The sequence below is a fragment of the Argentina silus genome, assembly GCF_951799395.1.
Source record: "Argentina silus genome assembly, chromosome: Y".
Taxonomy (NCBI): Eukaryota; Metazoa; Chordata; class Actinopteri; order Argentiniformes; family Argentinidae; genus Argentina; species Argentina silus.
Window position 1 is genome coordinate 3,430,001 of NC_139654.1, and position 12,500 is coordinate 3,442,500.

The 12,500-nt window shown below is 40.8% G+C and overlaps 1 protein-coding gene across 3 annotated transcripts in view; it reads left to right on the top strand.

Annotated features, from left to right (window-relative positions):
- LOC310823886 (uncharacterized protein) overlaps nt 1–12,500 on the top strand; it is a 92,813-nt gene that overhangs the window by 11,196 nt on the left and 69,117 nt on the right. Inside the window, exons 14-16 of one of the 3 annotated variants that reach the window (XM_083696797.1) lie at nt 353–526; nt 642–688; nt 1,035–2,560. The exons of the other annotated variants lie outside the window; for them this stretch is intronic. Coding sequence (XP_083552923.1) covers nt 353–526; nt 642–688; nt 1,035–1,588 — 775 coding nt within the window. The 3' untranslated portion in view covers nt 1,589–2,560. Of the gene's footprint in view, nt 1–352; nt 527–641; nt 689–1,034; nt 2,561–12,500 lie in introns of those variants that run through there. 3 annotated transcript variants of the gene reach the window in all.

Here is a 12,500-nt window from a genome sequence, read left to right on the forward strand (position 1 = left end):
ACTCTCTGAATATGTTGCCCTGCTCAAATCTTGGTCCACCTGGCCTTAGATCAGCTCATTGGACTACACGATTCTGCACTAACCCAATAGCTAGCAAATACATGATACCAGACGTAGAAATCCAGTGACTACAAATGTATCCATGGTTGCTTGCTCCCCTGTTGAGAGCAACTATAAGTTTCACTCATGAATTCTTGCACCACATAATCGTGTAGCTACATGTATTTATTTGTATTCCTCATTGATATGTGGCCTTTCAACTGGCAAATGAAGAGGATTTAAAGCTGCACATGTACATTAGAGAGGAATAATCAGATTCTTGATATCTGATGGAGTGACACTATTTCCCCAGGTTGTCAGGCTGTGGAGTCCCAGAGGAAGGCTGTGTTTCTCTGGCTTCAGCTCTGAGGTCTAATCCCTCCCACCTGAGAGAGCTGGACCTCAGCTACAATCACCCAGGAGACTCAGGACTGGCGCTGCTCTCTGCTGTACAGAAAGATCCACTCTGTAAACTACAGACACTCAGGTAAAGGCTGAATATGTGGCTGGACGTATCAATGAGATGAATGCACTGTATCTATTTTCCACATGATTGTGAGTGTGTCATTCAACCTCTGTGGGTTCTTCTGTGGTTGATATAGTGTGGACCATGGTGGAGAGTGCAGGCTCAAACCTGGGCTGATCAAATGTAAGTCACCACCGCTGTAGAGAATAGGACTGTGATATTACTCAAGAACCAGGGTACAGCAGAGTTCAAACAGAGCACCAGTATTGTATGTTACATCCTAATGGTCTCTGCTAAAGACCTCTTCACCCTGTACCACTTTCATTGTAATTTCTGTAAATGTAAATGTATTCATATGTAAATGTAAAATATTAGTAAATGTGAATTAGTTGTATCCCTTGTAAAACATTTTAAATTAATAAGTCATATTTTTGGAAAAAAATAATGTTATCATAACAGCATGACATTGTGAATATTGTAATTTATTCAATTATATTGATTTGATGATTATTTTTGCCCCCTCAATCAGATGCCTGTGAGCTCACACTGGACCCAAACACAGCACACAGACTCCTCTCTCTGTCTGAGGAGAACAGAAAGGTGACACTGGGGAGAAAGGAGCAGCCGTATCCTGATCACCCAGAGAGATTTGACTCCTGGTCACAGGTGCTGTGTAGAGAGGGTCTGACTGGGCGCTGTTACTGGGAGGTAGAGAGGAGTGGGGGAGGGGCTCATATAGGAGTGACATATAAAGGAATCAGCAGGAGAGGAGAGGGTAAAGACTGTGGGTTGGGATACAATGACAAGTCCTGGAGTCTGTTTTGCTCTGGTAACATTTACTCCGCCTGGCACAATAATAAGAAGACTGACATACCTGTCCCCTCCTCTGGCTCCCACAGAGTAGGAGTGTATCTGGACTGGCCGGCCGGCACTCTGTCCTTCTACAGGGTCTCCTATGACACACGGACACTCCTGCACACATTCCACTCCACATTCACTGAGCCGCTCTACCCAGGGTTTAGGCTTTGGGGCTATGGCTGTTCAGTGACCCTGTGTAAACTAGTCTCAGGGAGATCACACTGAACACCAAAGTCTCAAAGATGATGGATCATAACATGATGCAGTTCGATAGTGGTGAGTTTTCACTGAGATGTTGGATGTACAGATGTTCCCTCTCCCATTGTGTAGGGTGTAGGGTGTAGGGTATAGTGTATAGTGTGGAGGGTCTAGGGTGTAGGGTGTAGTGTACAGTGTGTCGTGTCAGTGTAGCTCTTGAGATGAGTAGCCCTGCCTGAGAGAGTGGATGTATAGAAGAAATTCAACTGACAGTGAAACAATCCAGATGAATGATTAGATGATCAAATCAGACTGATGATGAACTCTGAGAATAACACAGGAGAGAGTGTCTGTATGTATATAAGAGTTGGTTAGATTGGGTGTTTGAGTTGTGATGCTGGATCACGTTGCTGTGTGTAAGATAGCAGGGAGTGGATGTGAAGACAGCTCTCCTTCTCTGTCAGGACAACATGGACATGTTCTGTAATTCACTTTCCATAGATTCCTTCACCTGTCTATCTATCCAACGTACATGTTGTTCCTTCTCCTGTGTGTGTGTGTGTGTGTGTGTGTGTGTGTGTGTGGTCAGAGAGGATGAGGGGAGACACATTTAACTGTGTAATTGTATTGATAATTTCCTGTACTTGTAACATTCAAGCCTCTGTTGTTTTATATTGATTGTTACATTCCTTTACAGTTCAGTCTTCTTCTCGTTGGTACTGTCGGCCATCATGCTTTATGTTAACATGTATAGTTTATTTCCCTCTTCTATTCTCCCATGGACCAACCACAACTCACAAACCTCATTTCCCCCCCAAGTGCCTCTGTGTTTTGGTAGTAATGACAGTAACTCTCACCTTCTGCCTCCTCCTTCTCATTCTGATAAAGGCAGCACTAGTCTACTAGCCTGAACTAACCCTGGAGTCAAGTTCCTTCATTTACTACAATGATGATGATGATGATGATGATGTCCATATAAACAAAGTGTTTGTGAAACAAAGAGCCGTGTGACCTCATGTTGACTCTCCACATGTCAGAGAGGCATGTCTTGTTTGCATGTACACCAGAAATAATACACAATATACCATAATGGACTGGAAATGACCATGTGAAAAGATAGAATCATGTGTAAATAAATAAAATAACCTAGTAGATAAAATTGATTACGTTTATTTATTTTTGCCATTAATCCTCACACAATACCCCATAATGACAAAGAGAAAATACGTTTTTTAAACATTTTGAAATACAGAAATATCTCATGCACAGAAGTATTCAGACTCTTAACATTTCCTAAAATGCAAAACTGTCTGAAACAAGTCACTCAACAAGTTGAAATGAGTCTGAGTACAAGGATAGTTCTAAATCCCCCCCCCCCCATGTCCCTCTGGTGGGCTTCTGACAGAGTGGATGCGCTGGCCTTGTCCTTTAGATGTATTTTAGATGTTCTGGCCTTGTCTTTTAGATGTATTTTATGTGTTCTGGCCTTGTCCTTTAGATGTATTTTAGATGTTCTGGCCTTGTCTTTTAGATGTATTTTATGTGTTCTGGCCTTGTCCTTTAGATGTATTTTAGGTGTTCTGGCCTTGTCCTTTAGATGTATTTTAGGTGTTCTGGCCTTGTCTTTTAGATGTATTTTAGGTGTTCTGGCCTTGTCCTTTAGCTGTATTTTAGGTGTTCTGGCCTTGTCCTTTAGATGTATTTTAGGTGTTCTGGCCTTGTCCTTCAGATGTATTTTAGATGTTCTGGCCTTTGTCCTTTAGATGTATTTTAGGTGTTCTGGCCTTGTCTTTTAGATGTATTTTATGTGTTCTGGCCTTGTCCTTTAGATGTATTTTAGGTGTTCTGGCCTTGTCCTTTAGATGTATTTTAGGTGTTCTGGCCTTGTCTTTTAGATGTATTTTAGATGTTCTGGCCTTGTCCTTCAGATGTATTTTAGATGTTCTGGCCTTTGTCCTTTAGATGTATTTTAGGTGTTCTGGCCTTGTCTTTTAGATGTATTTTAGATGTTCTGGCCTTGTCCTTCAGATGTATTTTAGATGTTCTGGCCTTTGTCCTTTAGATGTATGTTAGATGTTCTGGCCTTGTCCTTTAGATGTATGTTAGATGTTCTGGCCTTGTCCTTTAGATGTATTTTAGATGTTCTGGCCTTGTCCTTTAGATGTATTTTAGATGTTCTGGCCTTGTCCTTTAGCAAACTAACGGCAAACTAAAGCAAACTAACAGCCTAATGTTTGGGTGTGATATTTAGTGTGAGCTACACAGTATTAAGTGTGTTTATCTAATCTTTACACAGTGTGATACAGTATTAAATGTGTTTATCTAATCTTTACACACTGGGATACAGTATTAAGTGTGTTTATCTAATCTTTACACAGTGGGATACAGTATTAAGTGTGTTTATCTTAACTAATCTATAGCATGCCCTTCAGGTTAAGAGCTCACAAACCAAACCACACCAAACCAAACCAAACCACACCACACCACAACCACACCACAACCACACCACACCACACCACACCACACCACACCACACCACACCACACCACACCACACCACACCACAACCACACCACACCACACCACAACACAACCACACCACACCACACCACACCACACCACACCACAACCACACCACACCACACCACAACCACACCACACCACACCACACCACACCAAACCATGCCCATAATCACACCCTGCCCCGACCCTTAGTGTTTATTCGTTTTCTTGTTAAGCTGTTTTTAGATTTCATTCTAGGCCAAGGCCCCAATTCATGTAAATAATATTAAATAATATGTCAATTATTAGTGAAGCTGCTACTAGGATATCCATTTGTATGCCTTTTAATATTGTACTTGTTATAATAAACTGTGTATATCTATTTCTTTGATTCCACAGCCTCTGCTGAAGTTCATTGAATTGAACACGACGTGTGGAGGGAACCCAGCCTTAAGTATAGTGGCCCACTAGAGGGTCTCTCACCCCTAGACGTGAGAGTGGCGTTTCTGAACAACTTTCTGAAACCAGTAATGTTAGGAGTACCACCCCGCCACACGTGATGACATGATATGGCTTTAATAATAATAATAACATTAATAACATTAATAACAATAATGATAGTAATAATAACAACAACAATAATAATAATAATAATAATAATAATAACATTAATAATAATAATAATAATAATAATAACATTAATAACATTAATAACAATAATGATAGTAATAATAACAACAATAATAATAATAATAATAATAATAATAACATTAATAATAATAATAATAATAATAATAATGATGATGATGATGATAATAATGATATTAATAATAATAACAATAATAATAATAACAATAACAATAATAATAATACATTTATTTTGTCTGCGATTTTCTCAAGTACTCATAGACCAAGTTCTTTTCCAAGGTAGTGGAATCTGAAGTCCTTTGTTGATGCATCTTATGTTACACAAATGCAAACAATTATCCACCTATAATCAATGTATCCGTCTATAACCCATCTATCATCTATAATCAATGTATCCATCTATAACCCATCTATCATCTATAATCAATGTATCCATCTATAACCCATCTATCATCTATAATCAATGTATCCATCTATAACCCATCTATTATCTATAATCAATGTATCCATCTATAACCCATCTATCATCTATAATCAATGTATCCATCTATAACCCATCTATCATCTATAATCAATGTATCCATCTATAACCCATCTATCATCTATAATCAATGTATCCATTTATAACCCATCTATTATCTATAATCAATGTATCCATCTATAACCCATCTATCATCTATAATCAATGTATCCATCTATAACCCATCTATTATCTATAATCAATGTATCCATCTATAACCCATCTATCATCTATAATCAATATATCCATCTATAACCCATCTATCATCTATAATCAATGTATCCATCTATAACCCATCTATCATCTATAATCAATGTATCCATCTATAACCCATCTATCATCTATAATCAATGTATCCATCTATAACCCATCTATTATCTATAATCAATGTATCCATCTATAACCCATCTATCATCTATAATCAATGTATCCATCTATAACCCATCTATTATCTATAATCAATGTATCCATCTATAACCCATCTATTATCTATAATCAATGTATCCATCTATAACCCATCTATTATCTATAATCAATGTATCCATCTATAACCCATCTATCATCTATATTCAATGTATCCATCTATAACCCATCTATCATCTATAATCAATGTATCCATCTATAACCCATCTATCATCTATAATCAATGTATCCATCTATAACCCATCTATTATCTATAATCAATGTATCCATCTATAACCCATCTATCATCTATAATCAATGTATCCATCTATAACCCATCTATTATCTATAATGAAGTCACAGTCAACAGGATTGTGGGTGAATGATTTCTCTCATTTGTGGTCAGAACAGACATGCCATTGACTGGAACATCAAACAGTACATCCTAGTTGATATTGTCTTGTTCCCTTTAAATCCAGCCCAAGCAACAGAGGTGGATGAACTGAAGAGAGAAAGCTGCTGGAGCATAAAGATGGATACTGTATGTGTGACGACTGTCCTGAGGAGAAGAGTTTTCACAGGTGTTGTTCTGTTTACTAAGTATGAACACTTCCCTTTACATGGTTTTGGTGCCTCCTAGTGGTGATTTGTAGTATCTGTTCCTCTCTTCATTCATGAGCTGTCATGTGACCTCTTTCTTCTGGAAGTTGATGTTGTTGTTGGTTGTCTCCCACGACCTGTTCGAACCTCGTTCAATCTTCAAACGTCTTACGCCTTTTGGTTGCATTGTCGGGATGTAACAAATTCATTGACTCCATTCCTGAATTTATAGATGGTTATTTTTGGGAACTTTGTTACATTTCATCAAAGTCAAAGTCAAAGTCAAAGTCAAAGTGGCTTTATTGTCAATTCTTCACATGTCAAGACATACAAAGGAATCGAGAGGACGTTTCTCACTCTCCCACGGTGAGACAGATAAAGTGCCCAGGCACAACAGATAACACATACTAAAAGTAAAACATTCAATAAAAATAATTTAAACAGTGCATGATTCATGGCTGTCATGATTATATTGGTACAAATTGTCCTAATGGAAGATGCTAGTTTAGCTTGTACTATTGGTTGTCATGGTGATTATGTAAACTTACATTTTATTTCTTCATATGAACTCGCATTATATGGCCTATTATATAAAAAAATAAATAGTGGAGCAATACTTTACACATTGGGCATTCTTGGTTATGTTAACTGACAGGGGATACTTTATTTCAATATTAATACAACACATTGTAGCTATATGTGGCGATGTGTGGATGTGAAACCATATCATTGATTATTGTTTCTCTTTCTCAGTTTCACCCTTTCTAAGTCAATAAACCTGAAGTCAGACTGACATTCTGTCTCCAGACTCTTGATGATGGGAGGTGTTTAAAGGTGTCCAGCTACGTATAATGAGGACAGAACAGGTGTCTAGAAGTATTAACAGAGGTCTGTCCCTCATCATTATAGTTCAGGCTGCAGAACTGTCTGCCTTGCGGTCCAGAATGACAGCCATGAAGAGTGATGATGCAGGTAACAAAGAGAGACCATCCATGTAACAGGGCAGCGTTTCCCTCTTTCAGAATGACAGCCATGAAGAGTGATGATGCAGGTAACAAAGAGAGACCATCCATGTAACAGGGCAGCGTTTCCCTCTTTCAGAATGACAGCCATGAAGAGTGATGATGCAGGTAACAAAGAGAGACCATCCATGTAACAGGGCAGCGTTTCCCTCTTTCAGAATGACAGCCATGAAGAGTGATGATGCAGGTAACAGAGAGAGACCATCCATGTAACAGGGCAGCGTTTCCCTCTTTCAGAATGACAGCCATGAAGAGTGATGATGCAGGTAACAGAGAGAGACCATCATGTAACAGGGCAGCGTTTCCCTCTTTCAGAATGACAGCCATGAAGAGTGATGATGCAGGTAACAAAGAGAGACCATCCATATAACAGGGCAGCGTTTCCCTCTTTCAGAATGACAGCCATGAAGAGTGATGATGCAGGTAACAAAGAGAGACCATCATGTAACAGGGCAGCGTTTCCCTCTTTCAGAATGACAGCCATGAAGAGTGATGATACAGGTAACAAAGAGAGACCATCATGTAACAGGGCAGCGTTTCCCTCTTTCAGAATGACAGCCATGAAGAGTGATGATGCAGGTAACAAAGAGAGACCATCCATGTAACAGGGCAGCGTTTCCCTCTTTCAGAATGACAGCCATGAAGAGTGATGATGCAGGTAACAGAGAGAGACCATCATGTAACAGGGCAGCGTTTCCCTCTTTCAGAATGACAGCCATGAAGAGTGATGATGCAGGTAACAAAGAGAGACCATCCATGTAACAGGGCAGCGTTTCCCTCTTTCAGAATGACAGCCATGAAGAGTGATGATGCAGGTAACAAAGAGAGACCATCCATGTAACAGGGCAGCGTTTCCCTCTTTCAGAATGACAGCCATGAAGAGTGATGATGCAGGTAACAAAGAGAGACCATCATGTAACAGGGCAGCGTTTCCCTCTTTCAGAATGACAGCCATGAAGAGTGATGATGCAGGTAACAAAGAGAGACCATCATGTAACAGGGCAGCGTTTCCCTCTTTCAGAATGACAGCCATGAAGAGTGATGATGCAGGTAACAAAGAAAGACCATCCATGTAACAGGGCAGCGTTTCCCTCTTTCAGAATGACAGCCATGAAGAGTGATGATGCAGGTAACAAAGAGAGACCATCATGTAACAGGGCAGCGTTTCCCTCTTTCAGAATGACAGCCATGAAGAGTGATGATGCAGGTAACAAAGAGAGACCATCATGTAACAGGGCAGCGTTTCCCTCTTTCAGAATGACAGCCATGAAGAGTGATGATGCAGGTAACAAAGAGAGACCATCCATGTAACAGGGCAGCGTTTCCCTCTTTCAGAATGACAGCCATGAAGAGTGATGATGCAGGTAACAAAGAGAGACCATCATGTAACAGGGCAGCGTTTCCCTCTTTCAGAATGACAGCCATGAAGAGTGATGATGCAGGTAACAAAGAGAGACCATCATGTAACAGGGCAGCGTTTCCCTCTTTCAGAATGACAGCCATGAAGAGTGATGATGCAGGTAACAAAGAGAGACCATCCATGTAACAGGGCAGCGTTTCCCTCTTTCAGAATGACAGCCATGAAGAGTGATGATGCAGGTAACAGAGAGAGACCATCATGTAACAGGGCAGCGTTTCCCTCTTTCAGAATGACAGCCATGAAGAGTGATGATGCAGGTAACAAAGAGAGACCATCCATGTAACAGGGCAGCGTTTCCCTCTTTCAGAATGACAGCCATGAAGAGTGATGATGCAGGTAACAAAGAGAGACCATCATGTAACAGGGCAGCGTTTCCCTCTTTCAGAATGACAGCCATGAAGAGTGATGATGCAGGTAACAAAGAGAGACCATCATGTAACAGGGCAGCGTTTCCCTCTTTTCTAGGGGACCGGCCGTTTCACATCCAGTGATGTGTCGTAGCTCTGCTCTCCCCCACCTCAACTAATTCAATCATGTTCTCTCAGTGCTCAGACTAACAGACATTTCATTTGATGTTGTTTCAGCTTTGAAGGCCAGACTGTGCCAGTGAGATCCAGGTGGATGAGCTCAGAGTGACAGACACTGAGAGTCAGGTGGAGAAACTGAAGACAGAAAAAGCAGGGAAGGGTTTTGTTTTCGTTGATTTAAATGAGGTAACATAGATTCCTTTAAAATTGTATGTGATGATATAATTTCATTTTCACTGGTCAATATACAGATCTTTCTACAGATGGAAGGGAAAGTTCCAGAATTATAAAATGACTTTAGGGTGCTTTGTTGTCACATTTCTGCCAACCATTTAAAGGACACACACGCCTGGCAGTCTTGTGTCATATATGTGTGTGTTCTCTACAAACATTAGCAACCTTAACTGGTCTTACTGGATGAATGCTTTATTCAGGTATGGAAAGAAATGTGGCTTCAGCCTCGTATTTCTGTTGATAGGTATGTCTCTCTTTCTTAGAAACACCACCACTCACGGTGTAAACACATACTCCCATAGCCTGCACACAGACTCACCCCCCAACGTACTTGCAGAATGTCTTAAGATAATGTACAACCAGACACACACACACACACACACAGCCATGCACATATAGACACACACAGTCCAGACCAGACGGTGGACCAGATCAGACAGGTTCTCACAGCAGGTGCACACTAGATCAGACCGGTTCTAACACTAGATCAGACCAGGTCAGACCGGGTCTAACACCAGGTAAAACTGGTTCTAACACCAGACCTAGACCAGATCAGACCGGTTCTAACTCCAGACCTAGACCAGATCAGACCGGTTCTAACACCAGGTCAGACCAGATCAGACCGGGTCTAACTCCAGATCTGATTGGGCTGTACTGGGCTGGGTTATACTAGGCTAAGCTGGGCTGTACTGGGCTGTACTGGGCTGTACTGGGCTGTACTGGGCTGGGCTGTACTGGGCTGTACTGGGCTGGGCTGTACTAGGCTGGGATGTACTGAGGTGTAAAGGGCTGTACTGGGCTGGGCTGGGCTGGGCTGGGCTGGGCTGGGCTGGGCTGGGCTGGGCTGGGCTGGGCTGGGCTGAGCTGGTTATGCATCCATCATTATTGCTCCCCTCCCTCAGGCCCACTCCCACCTGTTAGTCCTCCCCTCAGGCCCACTACCACCTGTAACTCCTCCCCTCAGGCCCACTACCACCTGTAGCTCCTCCCCTCAGGCTCAGGAGAGAGAGAGACAGAAGGAGAGTGAGAGATGGAGAGAGAGAGAGATGGAGAGATAGAGAAAGAGAGGGACACAGAGAAAGAGAGAGAGAGAAAGAGACAGAGTACCAAAATAAAGAATCGCAAAGTTTCTTCTGAAACTTCTTTTTCTCGTACCAAAATAACGAACCGCGAAGGTTTTTCTGGAACTTCTTCCTCTCATACCAAAATAAGAGAGAGAGAGAGAGAGAGACAGATAGAGAGATAGATAGAGAGAGGGAGAGAGAGAGAGAGAGAGATAGAGAGAGAGAGATGGAGAGATAGATAGAGAAAGAGAGAGAAACAGAGAAAGAGAGAGAGAAAAAGAGATAGAGTACCAAAATAAAGAATCGCAAAGTTTCTTCTGAAACTTCTTTCTCTAGTACCAAAAAAAACAACCACAAAGTTTCTACTGGAACTCCTTTCTCACCTACCAAAATATTGAATCGCAAAGTTTCTTCTGGAACTTCTTTCTCTAGTACCAAAAAAACCAACCACAAAGTTTCAACTGGAACTTCTTTCTCTCGTACCAAAATAACAAACCGCGAAGGTTTTTCTGGAACTTCTTCCTCTCATACCAAAATAAGAGAGAGAGAGAGAGAGATGGAGAAAGAATGACAGATAGAGAGATAGACAAAGAGACAGACAGAAAGAGAGACAGAGAGAGAGACAGAGAGAGAGAGAGAGAAAGAGACAGAGTACCAAAATAAAGAATCGCAAAGTTTCTTCTGAAACTTCTTTCTCTAGTACCAAAATAACAAACCACAAAGTTTCTACTGGAACTTCTTTTTCTCGTACCAAAATAACGAACCGCGAAGGTGTTTCTGGAACTTCTTCCTCTCATACCAAAATAAGAGAGAGAGAGAGAGAGAGACAGATAGAGAGATAGATAGAGAGAGGGAGAGAGAGAGAGAGAGAGAGAGATAGAGAGAGAGAGATGGAGAGATAGATAGAGAAAGAGAGAGAAACAGAGAAAGAGAGAGAGAAAAAGAGATAGAGTACCAAAATAAAGAATCGCAAAGTTTCTTCTGAAACTTCTTTCTCTAGTACCAAAAAAAACAACCACAAAGTTTCTACAGGAACTCCTTTCTCACCTACCAAAATATTGAATCGCAAAGTTTCTTCTGGAACTTCTTTCTCTAGTACCAAAAAAAACAACCACAAAGTTTCAACTGGAACTTCTTTCTCTCGTACCAAAATAACAAACCGCGAAGGTTTTTCTGGAACTTCTTCCTCTCATACCAAAATAAGAGAGAGAGAGAGAGAGATGGAGAAAGAATGACAGATAGAGAGATAGACAAAGAGACAGACAGAAAGAGAGACAGAGAGAGAGACAGAGAGAGAGAGAGAGACAGAGAAATAGAGAGAGGGAGAGAGAGAGATGGACATATATATATAGAGAGAGAGACATGGAGAAAGAGAGAGAGACAGAGAAAAAGAGAGAGAGACAGAGAGAGAGAGAGACAGCGTGAGAGAGAGAGAGACAGAGGGAGAGAGAGAGATGAAGAGATAGAGAGAGAGAGAGAAAGAGACAGAGTACCAAAATAATGAACCGCAAAGTTTGTTCTGGAACTTCTTTCTGTAGTACCAAAATAACAAACAACAAAGTTTCTTCTGAAACGTCTTTCTCTACTACCAAAATAACAAAAGACATAGTTTTTTATGAAACTTCTTTTTCTAGTACCAAAATAATGAACCGCGAATGTTTTTCTGGAACTTCTTCTTCTCATACCAAAATAAGAGAGAGAGAGAGAGAGAGAGAGAGAGAGATAGAGAGATAGACAAAGACACAGACAGAGAGAGAGAAAGAGAGAGAGAGACAGAGAGATAGAGAGAGAGAGAGATAGAGAGAGGGAGAGAGAGACAGACAGATAGATAGAGAGAGAGAGAGATAGAGAGATAGAGAGGTAGAGAGAGAGATGGACAGATAGAGAGACAGAGAGAGAGAGAGTGAGAGATGGAGAAAGAAAGAGAGACAGAGAAAGAGAGAGAGAGAAAGAGAGAGAGAGAGAGAAAGAGTACCAAAAAAAAGAATTGCAAAGTTTCCT